Source organism: Ictalurus punctatus, chromosome 11, assembly GCF_001660625.3.
Source record: "Ictalurus punctatus breed USDA103 chromosome 11, Coco_2.0, whole genome shotgun sequence".
NCBI classification, from domain to species: domain Eukaryota; kingdom Metazoa; phylum Chordata; class Actinopteri; order Siluriformes; family Ictaluridae; genus Ictalurus; species Ictalurus punctatus.
Window position 1 is genome coordinate 6,024,402 of NC_030426.2, and position 25,157 is coordinate 6,049,558.

General features: G+C 39.8%; 1 protein-coding gene across 4 annotated transcripts in view; it reads left to right on the forward strand.

Moving 5' to 3' along the window:
* The window catches only part of LOC108272263 (synaptotagmin-2), a 56,190-nt gene that overhangs the window by 17,508 nt on the left and 13,525 nt on the right, over positions 1-25,157 (forward strand). Inside the window, exons 2-5 of one of the 4 annotated variants that reach the window (XM_053683714.1) lie at positions 19,635-19,760; positions 20,674-20,904; positions 21,934-22,094; positions 24,884-25,015. In XM_053683714.1, the coding sequence (XP_053539689.1) occupies positions 20,694-20,904; positions 21,934-22,094; positions 24,884-25,015 (504 nt within the window). In that variant the 5' untranslated portion in view covers positions 19,635-19,760; positions 20,674-20,693. Of the gene's footprint in view, positions 1-10,453; positions 10,620-19,498; positions 19,761-20,673; positions 20,905-21,933; positions 22,095-24,883; positions 25,016-25,157 lie in introns of those variants that run through there. The other 3 variants (XM_047158645.2, XM_053683715.1, XM_017480573.3) reach the window with 3 other exon arrangements.

Consider the following 25,157-nt stretch of genomic DNA (forward strand, 5'->3'; position numbering starts at 1 on the left):
ACTCAAAAATTAGAACTATACTATACTATTAGAACTGAATTCTTTTTGGGTGTGGTGCCTTTGGTGCAGCGGGTAATGTTGTTGCCTCAGAGCTCCAGCATCCTTGATTTGGTGCTGAGGTGCTGTGGTCACTTTCTGTGCTGTAGGTGGATTGACAACTCTAAACTGGTGAGAATAATTGTGTGTGTGTGTGTTTGTGTGTGTGTGTGTGTGTATGGTGCCCTGTAATAGACTGGCATTCCATCCAGGATGCGTCCCTGCTCTGCAGTGTTCCTAGGATAGGCAGTGGATTCATCGTGACCCTGACAAGGATAAAACAGTTAATGGAAACGAGTGAAGTAGTTTGTCATTTTTGAGTCTTCTACTGCCTGTGAGGCAAATCGCAACTACCATGAAAGCACAATGCTAAACTGGTCATGAGCTTTCCTAAATTGTTAGCTACATTTGAAACCAAAGAATCAAATATAAGACACCCAATGACTTGCTCGATGAGCTGCGGCTGTTTAACTGATAAAAGGAGGTTGAAGGAGTTTACTGCTTATATTAGCAATGCTTTTCCTTTTTGCTGAAATGTAAGATGCCACTCACAGAAATGGTGCACTAAACCTATGCGTTATCACATTAAACGCCACGTACTATAAGGAAGAATGCATCGTGCATGTCCTTTGTTTGTGCATCTGTGAGTGAGCACAAAAGAGAAAGTGCTGCCTGCGCCCTCTAGCTTCACATTTCCTTGTTAAACCCCTGCATTGCAGCAGTACTTGCAGAAGCAGAAGGAGAGTGAAAGAGAGAGAGAGAGAGAGAGAGAGAGAGAGAGAGCACAGCTTTTTATCTCTCCTCCCCACACTCGGAGAGAAAATGAAGTGTGGCGCAAATAACATCCATGAGAGGCTCAGGACACAAATGGCCTTCACCATGGCAAATTTCAGTAGATCCCTTTCACCTCCATGTTTGTTCTGTGGCTGTTTTACACTCAGTCAAACAACAGCAGGATTTTGTAGACTTACAACCTCATGTTCATATTAAACAGCAAAGCCATGGCAAGGAATTTGCTCCTACAAATTTGAGACCCTGTGTGTGCGTCTGTGTGTGTGTGTGAGAGAGAGAGACTTAGAATTGTTAATAATTTAGTGACCTTTCTGATTCAGATCCCTTCCATATGACGAAACACTGTAGCCTTTTAAAGAATTTTTCCACACACGGTTATGGCACACAATCACTTACAATCAATATGATACAATCAAAACGTTATGTTCAAGATAACGCACAGTGTACCATGATAGTTAACAGTTAAAGGGTACAATGTACTCAAAGAGAAACTGCTAAAATCCCAGACATTATCAGTGCCTCTGATTCATTACCACTATAGAACAGAAAATGTGATTATTGTCATGTGATTTTATAGTGAGTTGAGAATAGCTAGGAAGAAAATCTTACATATGCTAGATTTCATCTCCATCATGTTACAGATTGGTGTTGCCATTAGCCAGAGGCAGGAAAACAGGCTTACATTTAGAAGTAAAATGTCAACAGAGCTTTAAAAAAAAGTAAATAAATCACTAGATTACAACAGGTGTGACACAGTGTACTACACATATAATAGGTAAAGCGAATTGAATACATATATTTATATTACAGATACAGTATTTGATATGTATTATACAATATGGATAAGTTCACTGTGTTCCAGCTTCCATAACAAACCGGTCTTACTATCATCTAAATAAAGGCTCCTGCTTGGAACAATTTGATCACTTAACCTGACTTTGTGAAATATAATTGTCTTTCTGAGTGTGGTGGAGCATAGCTTAAGACACTTCTTTATTATTTTTTTAATTAATTTTTTTGGCCATTGTATATATAATTCTAAATATACTCAGCAGATCTCACGTGAGATCTTCAACTCACACCTCCGGCGGAGTTTTTCTGGCACCCCTGTGGAGGTTGGGGGCATTGAGCCTGAGTGGGTAATGTTCAAAGCTTCCATTGCTGAAGCTGCGGTGGAGAGCTGTGGTCTCAAGGTCTTAGGTGCCTCAAGGGGCGGTAACCCTTAAACATCTTGGTGGACACCGGTGGTCAGGGAAGCCGTCCGACTGAAGAAGGAGGCCTTCCGGGATGTGTTATCCCGGAGGACTCCGGAGGCAGTTGCAAGGTACCGACAGGCTTGAAGGGCTGCAGCCTCTGCCGTGAAAGAGGCAAAGCAGTGGGTGTGGGAGAAGTTCGGAGAGGACATGGAGAAGGACTTTAGGTTGGCACCAAGGTGTTTCTGGAAAACCATCCACCACCTCAGGAAGGGGAAACTGGGAACCATCCAAGCTCTGTACAGTAAGGATGGGACGCTGTTGACCTCAACTGAGGAAGTAATTGCACGGTGGAAGGAACATTTTGAGGAACCCCTGAATCCGACTAACACGCCCTCTATGGTAGAGGCAGAGGTGGAGGCTAATGGGGGATAATCGTCAATTTCCCTGGTGGAGGTCACTGAGGAGGTCAAGCAACTACACTGTGGCAAAGACCCAGGGATTGATGAGATCCGTCCAGAAAAGCTGAAAGCTCTGGGTGTGGAGAGGATGTCTTGGATGACACGCCTCTTTAACATTGCGTGGAAGTCGGGGACAGTGCCCAAGCCAATTATAGGGGTATCACACTTCTCAGCCTCCCTGGTAAAGTCTACTCCAAGGTGCTGGAACGGAGGGTTCAGCCAATAGTCGAACCTCAGATTGAAGAAGAGCAATGCGGATTCCGTCCTGGTCGTAGAACAACGGACCAGCTCTTTACTCTCACAAGGATCTTGGAGGGGGCCTGGGAGTATGCCTACCGGTCTACATGTGTTTTGTGGATCTGGAGAAGGCGTATGACCGGGTCCCCAAGGGTTTACTGTGGGAGGTGCTGAGGGAGTATGGGGTGAGGGGTTCCCTTCTTAGGGCTATCCAATCGCTGTACGCTCAAAGCGAGAGCTGTGTCCGGATTCTCTGCAAAAAGTCGGACTTGTTCCAGGTTAGTCTCCGCCAGGGCTGCGCTTTGTCACCAATCCTGTTTGTGATATTCATGGACAGGATATCGAGGCGTAGTCATGGTGGGGAGGGGTTGTGGTTTGGTGGCCTGATGATCTCATCACTGCTTTTTGCAGATGATGTGGTCTTGATGGTATCATCGGTCCGTGACCTTCAGCACTCACTGGATTGCTTCGCAGCTGAGTGTGAAGCGGCTGGGATGGGGATTAGCACCTCTAAATCTGAGGCCATGGTTCTCAGCAGGAAACCGATGGAGTGCCTACTCCGGGTAGGGAATGAGTACTTAACTCAAGTGAAGGAGTTCAAGTACCTCGGGGTCTTCTTCACAAGTGAGGGGACATTGGAGTGGGAGATTGGCTGGAGAATCGGAGCAGTGGGAGCAGTATTGCAATTGCTTTACCGCACTGTTGTGACGAAAAGAGAGCTGAGCCGGAAGGCAAAGCTCTCGATCTACTGGGCAATTTTCATTCCTACCCTCACCTATGGTCATGAAGGTTGGGTAGTGACCGAAAGAACTAGATCGCGGGTGCAAATGGCCGAAATTGGTTTTCTCAGGAGGGTGGCTGGCTTCTCCCTTAGAGATAGGGTGAGAAGCTCGGCTATCCAAGAGGAACTCAGAGTAGAGCCGCTGCTCTTTTGCATTGAAACTAGCCAGTTGAGGTGGTTCGGGCACCTGGTAAGGATGCCCCTTGGGCGCCTCCCCAGGGAGGTGTTCCAGGCACATCCAGCTGGGAGGAGACCTCAGGGAAGACCCAGGACTAGGTGGAGAGATTATATCTCCACACTTGTCTGGGAACGCCTCAGGATCCCCCAGTCAAAGCTGGTTAATGTGGCTCAGCAAAGGGAAGTTTGGGGTCCCCTGCTGGAGCTGCTGCCCCTGCGACCTGATTAACAGATAAGCGGTTGAGGATGGATGGATGGATGGATATACTCAGCAAAATAATAAAAGAAATGTCCCTTTTTCAGGAGACTGTATTTTAAAGTTAATTTTGTAAAATCCAAATGAGCTTTACAGATCTTTATTGGAAAGGGTTTAAACAATGTTTTTCATGCTTCTCCAGTGAACCATAAACAATTATTGCACATGCACCTGTGGAACAGTCCTTAAGACACTAACAGTTTACAAGTGGTAGGCAATGAAGGTCACAGTTACAATGACTTAGGACACTAAAAAGACCTTTCTACTGACTCTGAAAAACACCAGAAGAAAGATGCCTAGGGTTCCTGCTCACCTGCGTGAACATGCCATAGACCTGCTGCAGGGAGGCATGAGGACTGCAGATGTGTCCAGAGCAATAAACGGCAATGTCTGTAATGTAAGATACATAAGACAGTGCTACAGGGAAAAGGAAGGTCAGCTGATCATCCTTGTATTGAAAATTAGATGTAACCATGTGACGTGATCGAGAACTTGCAAATACCTTGGTGGAAGAGTGGAGTAACATCTCACAGCAAGAACTGTCAAATCTGGTGCAGTCCATGAGGATGAGATGCACTGTAGTACTTAAAGCATCTGGAGGCCACCAGATACTGAGTGTTACTTTTAATATTGACCCCCCCTTTGTTCAGGGACTTATTATTCCATTTCTGTTCCTCAAATGTCTGTGAAACTTGTTCAGTTTATGTCTCAGTTGTTGAATATTTTTATATTAATACAAATATTTACACATCTTAGAAAAAGCAGTTGAATGTGAGAGGATTTTTCTTTTTCTTTTTGCTGAGTATATATTTCTGGGTTATACCATACTACTGTCTGTATGGTGTGAAGTTCTCCTGTGGGTTCCTCCAGGTTCTATCTGCAAAAATTCACACCGATAGTTTTTCCCGGTTGTGTCATCGGGGAAGCAGCTGACAAGGGTCCGCTGTCATTATACAGTACGAGAGCGATCTCTAGAGGTGAATTAAAAACCATCACTGACAAATTTTGTGTGATTTGAAGTGTTTTTTGATTCGTTTTGCACGTCTCTATTTTTATTTGTTATTTGGAGTGGGGTTTTTTTGTTCAGCTTTGTATCTTTTATTTACTTTAATATTTATTATTAGTTAATGTACATGAATACTTATATTTATATATTTAAAAAAGTACGGTACATTTTCATGGTACAGTCAGTACTGTATATACTTTTGTAATAAAGTTCAGCGATATTTTACTTTGATTGTTGTGTTGTTATTCAGTATCAATTTTAAGTTGATTAATCGGTTTTCGGGATGTACCGCCCAACTTAGTTATCAGTATCGGTAAAATCGGTCAACCTCTACTGGATATACTACATTGCCTCTGGGAATGAGTGAGTGAGTAAGTGTTCGAATGTCAGTGCATGGGGCCCTGTATAGGGGTGCAAACCTCAGGCTTCCACACAAAAAAGTTTCGATTGATAAGTTACTGATTCGATATTTGATGATACCTCTGAATCTGCTACGTAACAATATGATTTGATTTAATAGCCTCTGATTGATATGTGACTGACTTTGTTCAGAATGTGAAGTTGGCCTACGAATAATGATGATGTAGAGAAGGACTATTTTAAAAGAATTTACAGGCAAATGACTTTGCTAGGCTTTTTTACACATCAATTTGGAAATATTAATTATGTTCTCCACACAAGTTATCTGTCCTTGTTTTGTTTTTTTAGCATAATAATCGCTTTACAGTATTATCAATTCTAATCTATGTCTTGGCATTCTGGCATTGAATCTGTTGCCTTGATTCATTCCAATCATTGCCTTAAAATCAATGAATTGGTCCAAATTGTGTGACTGTTACACCCCTAGTGCCCTGCGATAGACTGGAATCCAATTCAGGGTGTTTTCCTGCCTACAGTCCTGGGATTGGCTCTGGGTCCACCACAGTTCTGACCTGGATAAATTGCCTACACAGAAGATGGATGAACGAATGATTGGCATATTTTCCCAGCTGCCTCACTCTGCCTTCCACAACAATTCCTTCTATAGGAACAGGTCATTTATATTCTCGCCCAGGGGATAGATAATGCATGACAACAATCTATTTCCTAGATAGCTGTTTTTGTGCTAAAACAAAAGACTTTGGTAAGGCCTGTGCTTTTTAGACCACTACCTATTTTTTGATACATACCCTGTATATGCATACAGGCCTGCCACACACCCACACACACAGGCACACAGGCATAGGCATACATCTGGCTAAACAACGAAGGACCTCTATTTTCTGTGGAATAAATCATATGCCAATCAATGAAGGAGTTTCGGCACTGAGAGCTTTGGGCCTGCTCATGATTGCAAATGTGATTGTGTCAACGCTTCACAGCCCAAAGTCAAATGTCTTCTCACCATGAGGAGGGAACATGTCTGAACATATAGTGCAAGATATCATAATACAATTTCCTATAGACAGACAGACCGATAGATAGAAACAATGAAATATGAAACAATACATCAGATGTCTGTACACTCAATGTTAATTAATGCATCAATCTTTTAGTCAGAGATAAAGTGGTCATGCTTCATAATTTCTGACAATTATTTATTCATAAAGATGTCTTACTACCAGACTACTCACGTTAATCCGGTTCCAAAATTAGACCTTTTCACAGAGTTTTGGGTTAATTAGGTGGAAGAGAGCACACACATTTATGCATTATACTCTATATAGGGCAAATGTGGATGTGGGTTATATTATCGTCCTTTTAGTAGTGACTCAGAGCTTGAAAGGATCACCAGTCACCTATTGAGTACAATACAATGATACTTGATCACTATTCTTGACTTTCTGAACACTGTTTACATTTAACTCACTGATAAATCACTGCGTTATGCAGGTTGTCTAGCGTAAATTACACAAGACAGTTACAGTACCTCTCTGAAACAATACAGAAATACGTGTGGAGCATGAGCTGATGATTAACATTGCCACTTTTGTTACGTTTGCCTTGTATTCAGATTGGCTAATTGAATTGGGAGTGGCAGGCTCCATGTGGTGAAAGGTGATCCAGCTGAGTTGGCACCATATGGCACAGTGCCAGCATAGCACTCTGCCTCTTTTCACCCTCAGACACACACACACACACACACACACACACACACACACACACACACACACACACACACACACACACACACACACACACACACACACACACACACACACACACACACAGAGAGAGGTATCCCTTCAGCACTAGACAGACAAGGCTGTTACGTCACCCCGGTTAGCTTTATAAGACCGACTTAAAGTCTTGTATGCCACACTGATGAATACAGCCAATGTCAAATCTAATTAGTGAAATATTAACTTTACTTTACAGCTACTGTATGATGGTTCCATGGACTGTATTCATGCATATTAATGTAGATTCCCTTTATCACACTCTCTCTGTCTTGTCCGTGTCTTGTGTCCGAAGTTCTCCGCAACACTAAATCACACACACATTGCGGTCTGCGTAAACAAAACACTCGCTTTCACCATTCTTATGACAGAAAAATTATTTGTTTACTTAAGGGTTTAGATCTTGAACCTTGAAAAATCTTGAAAAAAAGGCCCAAAATTGCAAATTATTAAGCTTTTAATGACCTTAAACACAAATCTTTGGTCAGGAAATGAGCAAGAATTAAACAAGAAGATAAAGTAACTTTATTTTTATTTATTTTATTTTTATTTTGTACACCCAGACAAGTTAGATTGAATTTTACGTCAAACATTTTACTCACTATCATGATTATACCTTTGCGTACAAGAAGACTATATAAGTGAATCCCCCTGTTTCTAGCTTTTTCCCAAAGAACAAAAGTAAATGAGTAAATGCTGGCACAGGAGCTCTCAGGAGTGCATTCGTTTAATTCTTGCTAATTTTCTGACCAATGATTTGTTGTTAAGATCATTAAACGTTTAATATTTTGCCATTTTGGCTTGGCTCATTGTTTTTTTGTCCAGGAGTATACATACAGAACAAATATTTTATTGTTACCCTCAGTACTCACATTACTGTGTTTATAACTTTAAATATCGCAATATCACCAACACATTTTACTACAAAAATCTTAGATATCATATAAAATGTGTCTGGGCTGGTAAAATGTCCTCATTAATCTAAGGCTTCTTGTAAAGCATTCATTTCGATATATCAATAACATATCACTATCACTGTTATGACAAGCCAGTCTTGCCAGGCCTGCCTCGTACTCTTGCATTATTAACAGCGCCACATCCTGAAATGACTCTTTTGGTCACTATTAAGAATATTTTCTGTAGTACATGAACGGAAAAACCCTAAATTGCAATGTGGCTGTCCCGAACTAATTAAAATGTTAGGATTTTAAGACATGCATAAATCTTGTTGTTTCACATGAATGACTGTGGCAGGGAGACAAATGGGCTTTGAGATTGCTGTGTAGTTTCATCTCCTAATAATGTGGGGGTGTGCGGGGTTTTAAAATATGCAGTGCAGATGGATTGTAACTCCTGTTTTAGATGGAAACCGAAGAAGGCACTTTCGGTTAGTTTGTGCTTGGGGGCCTGCCTGAAACCCAATTTAGTTGACAAGAAGATGCAAGTAAACTCCACCACCTGGACAGTTTTACAACACCTGTCCAAAACTTTCTAATGTGATTCATAAGGGGAAAAAAAAACACTTCAGCAGGAACATATGCTTGTCATCCTAAGCTAAAAAAACAAAACAAAAAAAAAAACAAGCACTTTTCTCTTGTCCCTCTATTTTTAGGCTTAGTAGTCTTAGAACGGTTAAAATTTATAATGTATGACTTTTATACATTATAAAATTTATAATGTATGACTTTTATAATGAACCATTCAGACGTACAATATATAATTGTAGCTAGAATGTTACTATGTATATGTTTTTACTGTAGCATCTGTCATTTTTTTCAACTGTCTGTTCTTAGAGAATTAATATATACTCTCACTGGCCGCTCTATTGTATAGGAAAACCTATACATTTATACAGTTATCCAGTCTGGCAATCATGGTCAAGTGCTTCAGTTAAAAATGTGATCTCACAGTGACAAGACCACATTAGCGTCCAATCCTGTCAGCCAAGAACAGGAATATGAGTCTACAGTGAGCACAGCTGGACAGTTGAAGACTGGAAAAAGACTAGGCAATCTTTTTCCAATCTTCAACTGTCCAGTTTGGTGAGCTTGTTCCCACTGTAGACTCATATTGGTGGCTTGATGGTTAAGGCTCTGGGTTACTGATCGGAAGGTCATGGTTCAAACCCCAGCACTTCCAAGCTGCCAATGTTGGACCCTTGAGCAAGGCCCTTAACCCTCTCTGCTCCAGGGTTGCTGCATCATGGCTGACCCTGCACTCTGACCCCAACTTCCTAACATGCTGGGGTATGTGAAGAAAATAATTTCACTGTGCTGTAATGTGTATGTGATTAATAAAGACTCAAGATCATTATCATTATGTTCTTGGCTGATGGAAGTGGACCCCGATATGGTCTTGTGCTGTTGTAACCTATCCGCCTCAAGGTTCAATGAGCTGTGGGTTCTGAGATGCTTTTCTGCTCACCACATTTGAGTGGTTAGATGAGTCACCATAGCATCTTGTCAGCTCGCCTGGCCATTCCCCTCTGAGCCCTCTCATCAACAAGACAACCTGCAGAACTGTCTCTCAAATGATGTTTTTGTTTTGCGCACCATTCTGTACCACTCTGAAACTGTTGGGTGTGAAAATCCCAGGAGATCAGTACCAACCTTGTCACGGTCAGCGTCCCTGAGATCACATTGTTGTTTTTTTTTTTCCACCTTCTGATGTTTGATGTGAACATTAACTGAAGCTCTTGATCTTTATCTGCATGATTTGATGCTACCACATGCTGATTGGATAACTGCATGAATGAGCAAGTGTACAGCTGTTCCCTTTAAAGTGTCCAGTGAGTATTTATTACTGCATAACCTCATAACTGATACACTTTCAAACAATCTTTATTCTGCAGTATGTCTGCATGAATAGTTTGTTTAGAAATGGTATCTACCCTCTCCAGTTTTGGTGTGAGCACACCGTCTGTCCCCGCTGCCTCATTTCACCAGCTAAAACAGTACAGTCCCAAAGGGAGGAGGATTTTACATATTTATCATTTAAGATGGTCCTCCACTACCCGTTTGGGCGTAGCTTTCTGCATGCAGCAGTGTGTGAGCAGCATCCTAAATGAGGAGAGAGAGACAGAGAGAGAGACAGAGAGAGAGAGGCATGGGAAGTAAATGAGTATTAGAAAGGAATCAAGGGAAAGCATGTGTATATGTCAGTGTGAGAGAGAGAATTGAGGAGAGTTAATGAGACGGAGAGAGTGAGAGAGAGAGAGTGAGAGAGAGAGAGAGATGTGTGTGATAAAGGGTATGGGTGATGTGACAACATTGAGCGAGCTTTTGTGTGTGTGTGTGTGTGTGTGTGTGATAGAGAGAGAGATGGGGGTTACTGTGTGTGTGTGTGTGTGTGTGTGTGTGAGAGAGAGAGAGCGAGCTCTGCTGCAGTACAGGGAAGTGAGGGGCGCTGCAGTTTGCTCTGATGGAAGAGTCATTGGGGGATGTTACCTCACCACTGAGGCATTAAGTCCACCACTCGTTTTGGATGGGTGGTTCAAACTGGAAGGATAGAACCATTGCCTGGTAAGGGATTTCCCTTTTTTTTTCTTTTTCTTTCCTTCTCTCTCTCTCTCTCTCTCTCTCTCTCTCCAAACTCCAAGCTTGTATGCAGTTCCTTTGCATACTTCATGCAAGATTTGCTTTATAATTGCCTAGGATTATTTCATTTTTTTGGACCAAGCCAGCATTCACTGTTTTTAAACTTGTGAATGAAATCATTGATTATTTAAAGCTCGAGTTCAATCGAAGAGATAAAGCTGTCACAGCTGATGCAGTAACACTGACAACGACTGTAATTAATTATGCAATTCACTAACGTAGCCGCAGTGCCATATCTCTAATAATGAGTCTGCTGCAAGTTGGGGGAATCTAGTTATCACTGTAAACTATACTATAGGGACTTCACGTATGTAGGTTATAAGTATTTTTAATACATATCTCGTACAAATGCACCAGGGCTCTGCATTACAGTCTGTGAAAGGTCTCTGAGCCTCAGTGTATGACCCCATAACAATACTCTGCTACGGATGCTTCATGCCAATAGATTCCCTCCCTGTCTTAGTACTGTATAGTGCATTATAGGTGACACATACTGTACTATATGTGGCTGTCTCTGAGAACATGGATGTTCAGAGGTGGAGCTGCTGCTCTGGGTTAAGGTGCTGATTTTTATTGACTGCATCTGGGGTCAGACCAGGGCAAGCAGACATAAACAGCCTTCATTCCAAAAGTAACCCGATTTTGACTCTCAAATTGACACAGTGCACACAGATAAGCCAATCCATGTTTCTGACCGTAACTCTAGTGTTAGTACATGATGATTATGTTTAACAGTTTCAGTGAAACATCTGCAGTTGCATCATGAATAATCATTTCAACTGTTAAGGTGTCCTCCATTCAGGTCACCGTCAAAACACCAATATTTTGTTGAAAGATCTAATATTTGTTGATGATGACTCATATCAGAAAGATCAGAAGCAAGCTTAGTAATAACCAATGCTACCAAACAGATAATATATCCTGTGCTGTATTTGACAATAATTTCTTATTGATCTTACTATGGATATTGTATGTTAGTAAGGCAATATAATATTTTTTGCTGTATATTTTCTGTATGCATAGTGCAGAGGATTCATCCATTTCACTGGTCTACATTTTAACATGTAACAGATTATTTCGAACTTTTACAATGACCATAGGACCTGTATGTGTCACCTATAATGGTGATGTGTAAAACTTGACCAAAAAACACTACATTCCACTGAATGGGGTCCATTGAGAGTCCTGCAGATTTTCCCACTCATTATTTCTTATCACTATTTTCTCCACTGTTCTAGAGTCCCATCTTTGTAGCCATGGAAAACAGATTACTTAAATAGTTCACACTTAATTTACTGGAATGGTTTTCAGTTAAGCCTTTAGGTTACATGAAGTACAGTAACTAATGAGGTCAGCTTTACATACTCTTAAATACTACTTTTACAGAACATGTTCATTTTTTATGTTAACACATTTAAAAATGTGCTTCTTTTTGTAAAAGAAGAAGCCTTTGTTTGAATAGGGGACAACACTGGCCATCATTTTTTTTCTCCCAATTTCCTCACAGACAATTCCTACCCACTAGCTCACAACAGCTACCCAGCTTGGAAGGTGAAGGCTAGAAATTGGTTTACCAACACATATAAAAGACAGCAGATGTGTCTGCTTCTCATGTAACAGGAAGCGAGGAAAGACATCCTTCTCACCCAGAGAGCTGGACCAATTAAGCTGTCTTGCACTCCAGACCATGGTTGGCTATAATATCAGATAAAAGCTTATCTGTGGCAATCAAATACTTTTTATTAGGTTTTCATCTTGGTTTACTCTTTCAATTACAGCGAAAAATTACTACATGTACACACATTTCCTATTGCTTTATGTTTTTTCTTGTGCTTTAAGATTCCAGTACTAATATGATGCTTAAAAAATATCAAGAACAATCATAACGGTTTCAAACATACCTGCTGGATTAGATAGCCATGGAGTACAGATTACTAAAGTCAGATGATTTAATTTCCCAAAATCTCCATCCACCTCTTCCCCCTCCCCAAAAAGCTAGCGCTCATTGATTGACCCTGCATTGAACAGAGTGAAAATCCTCTACGTTCAGTAGAGAGTCTAGTACATTTTGTCAATAAACATGGTCAAGAACAGCCTACTTTCACAGGAAGAGGCAATTAGACCAACCACAAAGCATTTCCCAAATCCCGCTGGGAAACACACAAGATTAAATGACACAAACGAAAACTCTTACCATATTCCACAAACATTTTTATTTGAGTGACTATATCTTGTTCTGAAATGCTCACTGTCCAGCAGTGTTCAGATGTCTGGAAATAAACACACGAGTGCTTCAAAATTCTGAAACTCATGGCCATAAAGTTCACAAATGATACTCTCACTAATAAAACTAAGATAGCCCTCCACTAATATTGGCACCCTTTGTAAATATGAGCAAAGAAGGCTGTGAAAATTGATCTTTATTGTTTAAACTTTTGATCTTTTTTTTTTTTTTTTTTTAATTCACAAAAATACTCTGCTTTCAGGGATATCAAACAACTGCAAACACAACACAGATTTATCAAAACAGTATTTGTTAAATATAGGTGTTCAAGAATTATTGGCACCCTTTTAGTCGATATTTTGTGCTGCCTCCCTTTGCCAAGATAACAACTCTGAGTCTTCTCCTATAATGCCCGATGAGGTTGGAGAATACATTGCAAGGAATCTGAGACCGTTCCTCCATACAGAATCTCTCCAGATCCTTCACATTTCAAGGTCCATGCTGGTGCATGCTCCTCTTCAGTTCACCCCACAGGTTTTCCATGGGTTTCCAGTCAGGGGACTGGGATGGTCATGGCAGGACCTTGATTTTGTGGTCAGTAAACCGTTTTTGTGTTGATTTTGATGCATGTTTTGGATCACTGTCCTGCTGGAAGATCCAACCTCAATTCCAGTCATTGTCTTGTTGGTGGAAATGGGCATTTTCAATGCTTGTGCTAATTTCTCATAGCCACTTCCCATTTTGTGAAGCTCAACAACCTTTTGCTGCACATCACAGCTATATTCCTTGATCTTACCCATTGTTTTGAATGACTACGGGAACATTTGGTCAAAATTGCTACAAATTACTCAAAGCAGAACATTCTCTTCATTATTCTGTTATGCAAGTTCATGAAGTAAGGGTTTCTTTTAAAGATTTAAAAAAATATTTTTTGTACAGCTTGGATTTAATCAGTGGTCATTCAAGGTTAGTTGATCGTATCTCCTTGCTTGTCTGCTCATTGGTGGCATCTATGCTTCTCACAAGAATGTTGCTTATGTGGAAAGTTTACTTACTTACTGTGATGTACATTGCCTACCTCTTCTTGGAAGGCTTTCCACTAGATTTGGGAACATGACTGGGGGGATTTGGCCATTTATTCACAAGAGCAGGGGTGTCCAATCATATCCAAAAAAGCGCTGGTGTGGGTGCAGGTTTTAATTCCAACCAAGCAGAAGTCAAACCTGAGTCTTTTGAAAGCCAAGCTCAACTGATTAAACAAGTGAAATCAGGTTTTGCTCGTGCTTGATTGGAATGAAAACCTGCACCCACACTGGCCCTTTGCGGATAACATTGGACCCCCCCTGCACAAGGGCATCAGTCGGCATTCCAGTTCATCCCAAAGGTGTTCAGTGGTGTTGAGATCAAGGCTCTGTGAAGGCCACTCAAGTTCTTCCTCTCCATCCTTGGTAAACCATGTCTTCATGGAGCTCACTTTGGAATATGTTTGGGCCCTGTAGTTCCAGTGAATGGGAATTGTAATGTTACAGTATACAAAGACATCTTATGCAATTGTGTGCTTCCAACTTTGAGGCAACAGTCTGGGGAAGACCTACATATGAGTGTGCTTGTCAGGTGTCCACAAAGGTTTGAACATATAGTGTATGTTCTAGATCATTTCGGTCAGTTGATCATAGAAGCAGATTGAGGGGAAATCCTCTCTCATCCAGATGGTTTCTCTATCACAGAGTAGTGAGAATATCCAGAGTGCAATGTGTTGTTTTCAAAACAGAATATATTATACATTTTTATATCTTTTCAGTATATTAAATTTTTGTATGACCACAAGTCTAAGATATTGTCTACTGAAGGCTTGTATAGACCTAAAAGTGTATTAGTCACGTTTTTGAGCAGAACAGGCTAGAGCAGGATTAAACACATTTGACTTTGAAGGACCATAGCAGTGCTGCAAGCCAGAAAGGTAATTAGGTACAGCATGTCCTCTCGCCACTTGGTTTATGGTGGCCTTGCGTTTAAAAATTCTGTCTCGAAAGCTATCCCTATTTTATATTACTGCCAACTTTGGCTCTGTATCCTCTACTGTGTTCTTCAGAGAAGAAAAGGACGCCAGCTCATTTGTATCTAGTGCATGCTCTCGCTTTGGATAGGACAATATTTCTCATTGGGAATGCCAGAGCCCCGCTCACTGTACATTTTTGCTACCGCCATTTTAAAACACTGATTCAACTGATTCAATTGCGTGATTATTAATCCTTCCATGAGATGATAGGTATGTGTAGATATGTAGATCATGGATAAAAAATAAAAATGTGCACATGCAGTACCCGAGACTGAGACTGGACGATTTGCATGGTATTTTATGAATTTCCAAAATGTTTCAAAGCCATGTTTTCCTTAAGCAATTCCTTAACAAGATTTAGTCATCCCATTTCATTTAAAAAAATTTGTAGAGCGTATGCAATAACATGTTGTAGGTTTTAGATCTAGATGTAATCTAGTTGTGCAAATTGTGCTGTAGGCAGGAGGTAGTGTAGAGGTTCAGAAGACTCTCCATATTACTAACTTCAGCTTGTCTTCTTATATAGTTCCCACAAATCATCAGATCTACCCCCTTTTGAAGGATTTTTTTGTTGTTGTTGGCAGGCTGCCACTTTCCTCAATCAACTGTTACTGCCCAAAGGCTTGATTGAAAATGATTTTAGAAAGTTGCACTGTGTGTACTACATCATCTAAGGAGATATTAAATATCCCAGCTGTTCTACCAGAGCATAGTGGTTTGATTTTAAAATGTAACCTTTTGTTGAATATGGATGATTACTTATATGGAAAACAGAGTCACTTATTTTAGTTTAAATAATGAAATACTTTTCTTTTTTTTCAGATTACTTGCTCACCTTGATTGTCATGATTCAGACAAATGACAGTGAACGTGTATCTCCTATCTAGAGTCTAGAAATGGCAGGGTTAATGGCAGGGAGTTTGGCAGCCACATGGATCGGTTCTTTCCAATTGTTTTGCTTGATCATTTATCCAAGTCCGCGAAATTGCCTGTCTCCTAAACTCAGACAAATCACTTCTTCATCTCCCTGTCATTCTGAGGGAGATTGAGAAACCAAATGAAAACTACATATGCTGTACACAGACTGTTGAGAGTACAGATCAGAGCTCAGTTTTTCAGTATTGCTGGTGACAAGTTTAAGAGGAATGGTGCTTTTGGATCTGTAATGTATTGCCAGCCAGTTGAATTAGAAACACGGTGCAGAGTAGGAAAGCACATTTTTGTTTTTGTCTAGATACAACAGATATATCTTGTTTGTCTTATTTATGCAATTATCTAATCAGCCAATCATGTGGCAGCAGCACAATGCATAACATCATGCAGATACAGGTCAAGAGCTTCAGTTAAAGTTCACAGCAAACATCAGAATGAAGAAAAAGTGTGATCTCTGTGACTTTAACTGTGGCATGGTTGTTGGTGCCAAATGGGCTGGTTTGAGTATTTCAGAAACTGCTGATCTCTTGGGATTTTCATACACAGCAGTCTCTAGAATCGACACATTCTTCCTCCTATACATTTCTATCTTTTGGGCCATTTTTTCAATGGATAAAAACCAAACCCCTGTTCTGTCAGAAGCATTTTAATACATATACGACAAGTCCAGACCAGTGAGAAGCATTCTAATGAGAGTCTGTATTGTCTGTTAGGATGTGAGAGTGAAAAGGGCAGACTCATCAAATTCCCTGTGCAGGCAGAATGTTTAAAACGATAGGATGTTGTCAATCAATACCTCAGCGAGAGAGCAAATATCAGTCTGACATGGCAAGTATGCTCTGGAACAGTGGAGAATAGGGTGTAGATAACAATTTGAGGGTGCAGGGTTTAACAGGATCCTCAACACACACATGAGTAAGGGACATGTAATTATGATAAATGGCAACAGTTTTTTTTTTTTTTTTTTTTAAACATCACATTTCAGAATAGACACTGTGTGTGCATGTCCTGAAAAAGAATCTGAAGTTCTTCCTCTTCCAAACAATACAATATCAATAGTAATCATGCTGGATCGATAGCGGTCATTTCAAATCCAGTGTACCAAATACAATCTCACTGAGAGTACTGGACTGGTTGTTATTAATCTTGTGTCAGCTTTGTGTAACAGTGCACAGTTCACATTTTCTTAGTAACTGCCTACAGTATACCTCAAGCTTGAGACACAGTGTCGTGTAAAAGCCAGTAAAGTGCCAAATAGGAAGTCTGCGCCTGATAATAGTGTGGGAATCGATAGAAAAATATACATCGCTCTCTTACTTTGATCTTATTGTCATTTTTTTTGACCTTCTTGTGCTTTTAATACTTCGGCTTAGCTGCTTTTTGTAGCTGGCAGTGTTTAATATACACAGACCTGATTTGTACTGCTTAATATGCACCTGCCTCACTTAAAATTTATACAGAAATAAATTGAGCTTATTAAAGCTATCCAAGTCTAACAAGAAAGAGTGACTCGTTAGGATTTAGCCATTGGCAATGTAGTAATAACACATTTATTCAGTTATGCCAGCCTGTAACTTTGCAATTTCTTATTTCTCTTTACTTTATGTTAATATATATATATATATATATATATATATATATATATATATATATATATATATATATATATATATACACACACAAACACACACACACACACACACACACACGCGCGCGCGCGCGCACGCACGCACACACGCAATGTATATCTATATAATAATCTGCTTGAGGAGCTGTTAGGAAGGAGCATTGTTAGCTGGTAATTTATAGTGTCTGGGAAAGGGATGATGCATAAGATGCTCATTCAATCTGGTTAATGGAACACTCTGGTTTATTGAGTCTTTTCCAGAGTGATGACCTATTGACGTGGTGTTGTTGCCAGACAGAGTATAAGGACATTTATAAAATGGATAGTTGCGCGTCTGTATCTGGGCTTGGCTTAGTTACGTTCGAGTCACGTTTGAAAGAAAAATGCAAACTCTGAAGTCTGCAACCAAAGCTCACTGCTAACAGACTACAATGCATGGCAGAGGAATTGTTTATTGTGAATATTATTGATTAAATATTCATTTATGGAATATACCTTGAATATATCTTTACTCATGATGCCCTCTTTGGGGCAGCGGTGGCTCACGGTTAAGGCTCTGGGTTACCGATCAGAAGGTTGGGAGTTCAATCTCCAGCATTGCCAAGCTGCCACTGTTGGGCCCTTGAGCAAAGCCCTCTCTGCTCTAGGGGGCGCCATATCATGACTGACCCCAACTTCCTAACAAGCTGGGATATGCGAAGAAAAGAATTTCACTGTGCTGTAATGTATATGTGACAAATAAAAGCTTCTTCTTCATGAGAACTGTACATTATATGCTTAGTCCCAAGGACCTACAGTTTGTACCAGCTGAATTTGCTGATGAATTGCTTTTCTGATCATAAAGTTTCGGATCAAATTTGATTCAGGATAGTTCTCCCATTTATATTCATTCTTAATTGCTGTTTTTTTACTCTTTATACTGTTGGATAATTTTACGTTAATTATCTGGTCTAGGGTAATTTTGTGCAGAAAAGAGTCAAATAATTCATTCAAGATTAAAGCCTTTTAATGACAAAAGCTTTTTTCCCCAAGTCCCTTCAGTACAGAGGACGAAGTGACAAGAGCGTATTTCTTCATTTGAGTCAGAAATTTCCCACACTCCACCCAAGGTTTATCAACAGGAGTGAAAAAGCATTTTTTTTCTTCTTTACTTAAACCAACAGAAGCAACACAAAACCCAGTTTTATCCCAATATAGGTTGCAAAGGCAAATTGAAACCGTTTCCCTTGAAAAACATTTTCTCATACATGAGGTCGGCACCAGAATTAGGTTTGAAATACACTGCGCTGTGCATGTCTTCAGGATTTTCTCATATAAGGGGAGAGTGATTAACCTTGGCCCTGACTTAAGTAAATCTAAAGTATAATAATAATGTGGTGCAGAATTACCCAGAACAACACCTTGAAAAGAATTTTGGTCTGTTCTAAAAAATTTCGATTCCCTCTCTGGAAGATTTAATACTGATTCCTAATTTTCACATTAGATCTCAACACATGAGATTAACCGGACAGAGATCAGACAGAAGAAAGGCGTGTCCTACAGTATGTCCTGTTTCAATGTCAACAGTATTCATTGTTTTCGTCCGTTATTCGATTTCTTTTTTTTCCATTGGCGGATTGAAATATGACTGTCTCGGAAGACATTGGGAAACTTTTAGTAGCTATGCTTTTCTTCAGAACCGATCTAGTCGCTCCAGTCTCAACCACCAGGGTAAACACAGACCCCCTCACTTGAATCTCAACAGTGGGTAGTGAATGAGGGTTTAACACAGCTAACAAATGACACAAAATAAATTCTGACTCTTCTCATGTTAAACCTTCATCTTCAGGATCATATGTATCAAAACGTAATGAATTAAATGGTACATGACCTAGTGGTGTGTTTATTTCAAGCTCTGAAACTTGGTCCCTGGTCAGTCACGCCCATCCCTCATCCAAGTCCTCCTCTTCGTGACCTTTTCTTTGAGGGCAGTTGCGTCCCCAACGTCCCTGCTGTCCGCACACGAAACAGATATTTCTTCCCCCATGATTTCAATCCCAGCCCACTGGTACTCCACTGAAGGCGGTCTTTTTTTTTTTCTTTCTTTCTTTTTTAAAGGGTGTTTTGTTTTTAGGACAGAAGAGCTCTGTGTATTGTCAGTTTGGGATCATTAGAGAATGGTTACGTTCCGCTGCTGTGGTTCCATTTTAACTTTTGCTATTTCCTGCAAACCATTTCATTAAGGTAAGTGAATTTGGGTTCTGTTTTTTTTTTAATTTTTATTAAGTACACCTAAAGGCATGTATTTTGTGTTTCAGTATAGACATAACACTTTGACAAACATGAGACATGTGTCAAAGAACAAATAACACATAATTGGTAGACAGTGGTAGTGGGCTCAAACTCTCCTGGACATAATTACACTAGTTCTATTGTATGTAATAATAACTGTGGATGGCCTAATTTAGATTTTTTCCCTAAACTAATCTATTTAACATCCTGTGTGGATATATGTTGTATTCTAAAGGATCATTTTCAGTGTACAGAAGCCTAGGAAAGGTTCAAATGGAAATATAATAAATGGGAATCACTACCTGATTCATCCACTTCAGTTTTTGTCATGGTTATAAGAATTTCTTCAGATCAGATTATTGGATGAAAACCTTGAATCTTGAAATGGTAAATTAATAATGCAGAGCTACTAAACAAGACAAGCCCTTTTAAGATAAATGTCTCTTGGCATATGTGGTTGGAAAGCTTCATCCCTTTATGCCTCTGTGTGGTTTTCCGCAGAGCCATGTCTGTGCTATTGGTCTTGTGTTGTTGCTTTAATGCACATAGCCCACAGCTCTGTAGCAGCACCTGTTTTTCTTATCCCACTGTTTATATGCAGGCTCCATATTTAGTTATTTAAAAAAGAGCCGTTGTCCGAAAGTGCCGCCGTTGCAAGACTGTAAGCAGAAATATTTTTTTCAGCATTCTCAATATCATTGATTCAAGTGTCTGACTGTAGGCTTCTTAGCTCTTTAACAGCATATACGTTGTTCGAAGTGTCAATGTACCACAGTGATTTTTGTTCTAGGATTTGCTATCCCATCAATTTCTCATCATTTTTCAGCCCTTAATGTGTGAGTTGCGTATTTGTGTCCTCTCACAGGAACACTGAGTGCCTAGATCATGAAGTGGAACCTCTTCAAGAAGAAACCAGAAGCCATGGTGGGTCCTGAGCCCACGGGTTTTGGGGGAACGCACCCACCCAGCACCATGACGATGGCCCCTGCTCTCTCCACTACAGCAGACAACTCCACAGAGTCTGGAGGCTCTTCCATGGATGACATCTTTGAGAAGATCAGGAACAAATTCCTTAATGAGATTGAGACAATCCCATGTAAGTTTATCAACATGGATTCTTCCTGAGATATGCAACATCTTATCTTTTTTATAATCTTTTTATTGAATGATTGAAAGATGAACCTGCTTACTGGATCCAGTGTACTGACCAAACTGGCTCTTTAACCAAAATACAAAAAAAAAAAGAGAGAGAGAAAGAATAGAAATCATATGAGATGAAATCTTTCACTGGTAAGTTACAGTGACTCGACATACAGTGTAACCTTTAGGACTCGCCTAAGGGGCTTTTTTAGTTTTTACATATATTTTCGGATTACTATTGCATCATTAAGACATTAATAATAGTCAGAAATATTATTAGATAATATTTATAACTAGCCTATATTTTACTACTCAAGCTGCCACTGTTTTGAGTGTTTCCGCACGACGTCAGGTGGTACAGTAAAAGTCAGAGCTCTCAGAAAATTCCTCGTTTACAAGTTGTAATTATGAGTTCTATAAGGATGTGAAGTCAGAATCTCATAATTATGGGAATTACGATATGGCCTGAATGCAGCTTTAATTCACACCTTGCTTTCCACTGTGAAAGTTACAGAGTTGGGATGGCATTGTACTGTAAGTAGCTGATAAGTTGTGTCACATACATCCTCATTGCTCACTATTCTGAAATCAGACTGTTTGCTTGTAATCATATGATTAGTATCGGTCCAGGCTTGTAATTATATTTACAAGCATTTGGGAGACACCGTGATCCAGAGCAACTTACAGAAGTGCTTTGTAGTCTCCTTCAAAAACATATCCCCATGCTAGTACAAATAGGTCAGGATCTAAGAATACTATCAAACTAAACCACTGTTAGAGAGGAGTTAGTATGAAATAGTACCCTAACCCTAACAAAAGCAGTTTTTGTTTCTTATTTTTAAATTAATGCGCATGTAATGTTTAGTGGAAAGGTAAGTCTTTGCTTGTAATTATGGTTTTTGTATTCATCTATAACTACCTCGCTCTCTTTCTCTCTGTCTCTTTCTCCCCCTCTCTCTCTCTCCTTTGGTGTAATGTGTTGCAGTGCCTCCCTGGGCACTGATTGCGATCGCCGTAGTGGCAGCTCTTCTCATCGTAACCTGCTGCTTTTGCATCATCAAGAAATGCTGCTGCAAGAAAAAGAAGAACAAGAAAGGAAAGAAGGGCAAGGATGGCTTCAACATGAAGAATATGCAGGGTGGAGATGTATGTAAATTGAACAGGGCCTAATGGATCCAACCACCAAACAGACCACAGTACAGCTGAAATTTCTGTATGATGTGCTGGACAGGAGAAACTACTTATGCTCAAGTCCTGTTTCTGTACTGCATTGATGTATTCCCCAGTGCTTTACAGTTAATTGTACAAAAGTGGACCAATCTAGCTCAGTGGTTCTGTCCATATAAAGGTCTGATGTCAATGAAAATGATTTACAAATACTGCTGAGTTGACAGGAAATAAGAACTGATATGTATGTGTGTGTGTGTGTGTGTGTGTGTGTGTGTGTGTGTGTGTGTGTGTGTGTGTGTGTGTGTGTGTGTGTGTGTGAAAGAAAAAGTCCATCCAGTCATATTTTTTTGCTGTTTCATTTCCTGTGTTTGTGAGTAATGTGGGTGTTGTATCTCATTGTGTTCTTTGATGAGAAAAGACACGCTGACAAAGCAGTAAAAGATCGCCAAGTGGTGTGATGAGAAAAGTTCAATAAGCACTTTCCAAACATTTCTCAAACTTTTTGTATGAATGAAAGCAACTCAACTGAGTGAGTTCTCATCGCTAGGAATGTAACCAGAGTTTCTTTTGTGTAGTGTGTCTTTTCTCAGACTGGTGTTCTTGGTGTTGATGTGGCTCTCTGCTGTCTCTCATTCTGTTCCTGGTGTGTCTCTTGAGTTCATCCTCTCCCTCTTTTTCTCTGCTCCCTTCCCTCCCGCTTTGTGTCTTGTGTGTGCGTGCCACTTTGCGTGGCGCTCATGGCTGGCGGTACTACGGTAGGTGAACGGACGAACGGCTCAGCTCTTTGGCCGCCGAGTGCTAGCATATGCCGTGCGTGGCAGGGGCTGAATACCAAATGGCTCCCTGTTGAGCATTTAGTGCACTACATAAGGTGCAGAAGACCTGGCTGTGTACAAAACATCATACTACACGGTTTTGGACATAGCAAATAATTTCTATAACCTATGTAGTGTACTTTATTTCGAATAAGGAGCCATTTGGGATTCGGTCAGGGTTTGGCGGAATGGCCATTGTAACTTCCTTGTTTTTTTGTTTTTTTTTAAGTCTTTTGCTGTCACTGCTTGACAAGAAAGCAAAACAAGAAGAAAAAAAAAAAACACAGGAAAGTTACAATGCAAATGATTACCTGAATTGAACAATAACGGCCAGAGTAAACTTATGATATGTGAATGAATACTGATACTGATACACTAATACTGACAGGTTATGGATTCTCAAGGCAGAGGCAACCCATAAGACTTACAGTGGATGCATGTGTTAAAGGGCATAGCTATTTTATGGGAAAATTCTAAGCATAACATCTGTCTCAGAGTAACAGGCAGATTATGTTTCTTTTAAAGTCAGGATAAAGGGGGGTAGACAACATGCAATTAAACAACATTGCAATATTTGAGAAATTTTAGCACAATGCTGTGCCCTTTAATTTGCTGCTATAGGGAGAGCGTTAGGAATGGGCTTGAGACTTACAATTTTTTTGGTGGCACTCTGCTAGGAACGCTCATAAACAACAACTCTGCACACACAGGCCTCTTCTTCTTAATTCTTCTCATATTCCCATGAACGAGATCAAACTAAAAGAAATATAAAGGTTTCATAATGGGTGTCTGACATTTTTATTATTTCACACCTAAAATCCACAAGCAAAATTTCCTTAACGTATGAATACTTTCTGACGGCCGTCCACTTAACTGAACTTTCGGCAAAAGGTAGACCGACTCTTCCAAAAAGACGAGCTGATTTCGCTAGTAAAATGTTCAGTTTTTAATTACACTCACATAGAAACAAAATATACCGATCGAGCCTAAGATATAAATCTATTTCAACTAAAGAAAGATTTCAAATGTAATGGTTCATTCAACATACAAATAATACAAAGTTCCCAAAAAAAAAAAAAAAAAAAAAAAGCTATTCATGTTCTTTTTTTTTTCTTTTTTCTGCATATGGTCACTGTATAAAAGGTGAAAGAAATTATCTAAAGAAAGAAAATCACAAGTCAGCACTTTAAAATCCAGAAACAGCACAATTGCATCTATTTCACTATAAAGCATTTTTGCTCACTGGTTATTCCCGTGAGTATTACTGCATATCAGTGAATTAGATCATGCTCATGAGAAAATGGGCCAGGCAGGACTAAATTATACACAGCAATTTTGAAGAGAAATTTCTGGGACTATTACCTTTAATTTGGTCTTGAAAACATAATGGTGTTTAATATGAATATGAATATGAACAACAACAACAACAACAAAGAAAACATCTTTCAGCATTGTAAGGAGGATTGGATGGGTTTGCTAATGCTGTAGAGGAATAAAATAAAATCTGTTGTCTGATGTAACTGATTACATGGATTAAATACATGTTTCAAAGTGTCAGTAATACAAATGAAATCTAAATACATCAACTGTGCTTATAACGCATAAAAGCTCAGTGCCACTAGCTTCCATTCGTGGTTAGTTAGCATTTTGGGTGAACTATTTCTTTAAGTTTTGGGAAACGTCTGTGTGATTTCTACTGAACATCCACGTGTCACCAAAAGAAATTGTGAGCTTAAGTCGTTTGCAACACCCGGCCCTGAATGACTGCATTGGTACGAGGCTGCTGTGACAGGCGTATGGTTAGGAGATACCAGTAGGAGCACACTTACACCCTACTGCACCAAGAGGCTGACAGGAACCCTGAGCTTGTGGCATGCTGCAGACAGGAAGCATAAAAATCTCCATCCAAAATCCTCCACTGACACCATTTCCACACATCCCCTCCTCCAGAAAAACCAGGACGACGACGATGAGGATGGAGAAACAGGTTTAACCGAGGAAGAGAAAGAAGAAGAGGAAAAGGAGCAGGAGAAACTGGGCAAGCTGCAGTATTCTTTGGATTATGACTTCCAGGATAACAAGGTGCCTTTCTTTCTCTCCTTCTTCACTAATGTTTCTCATTTTAATAAATGTGTAACATACTGTATCAAGTATCTCTTATTTGTCTTTTTTTTTTTTTTTAAGTAATCAAGAATGACATTTATATACTGCATAACACATCTAT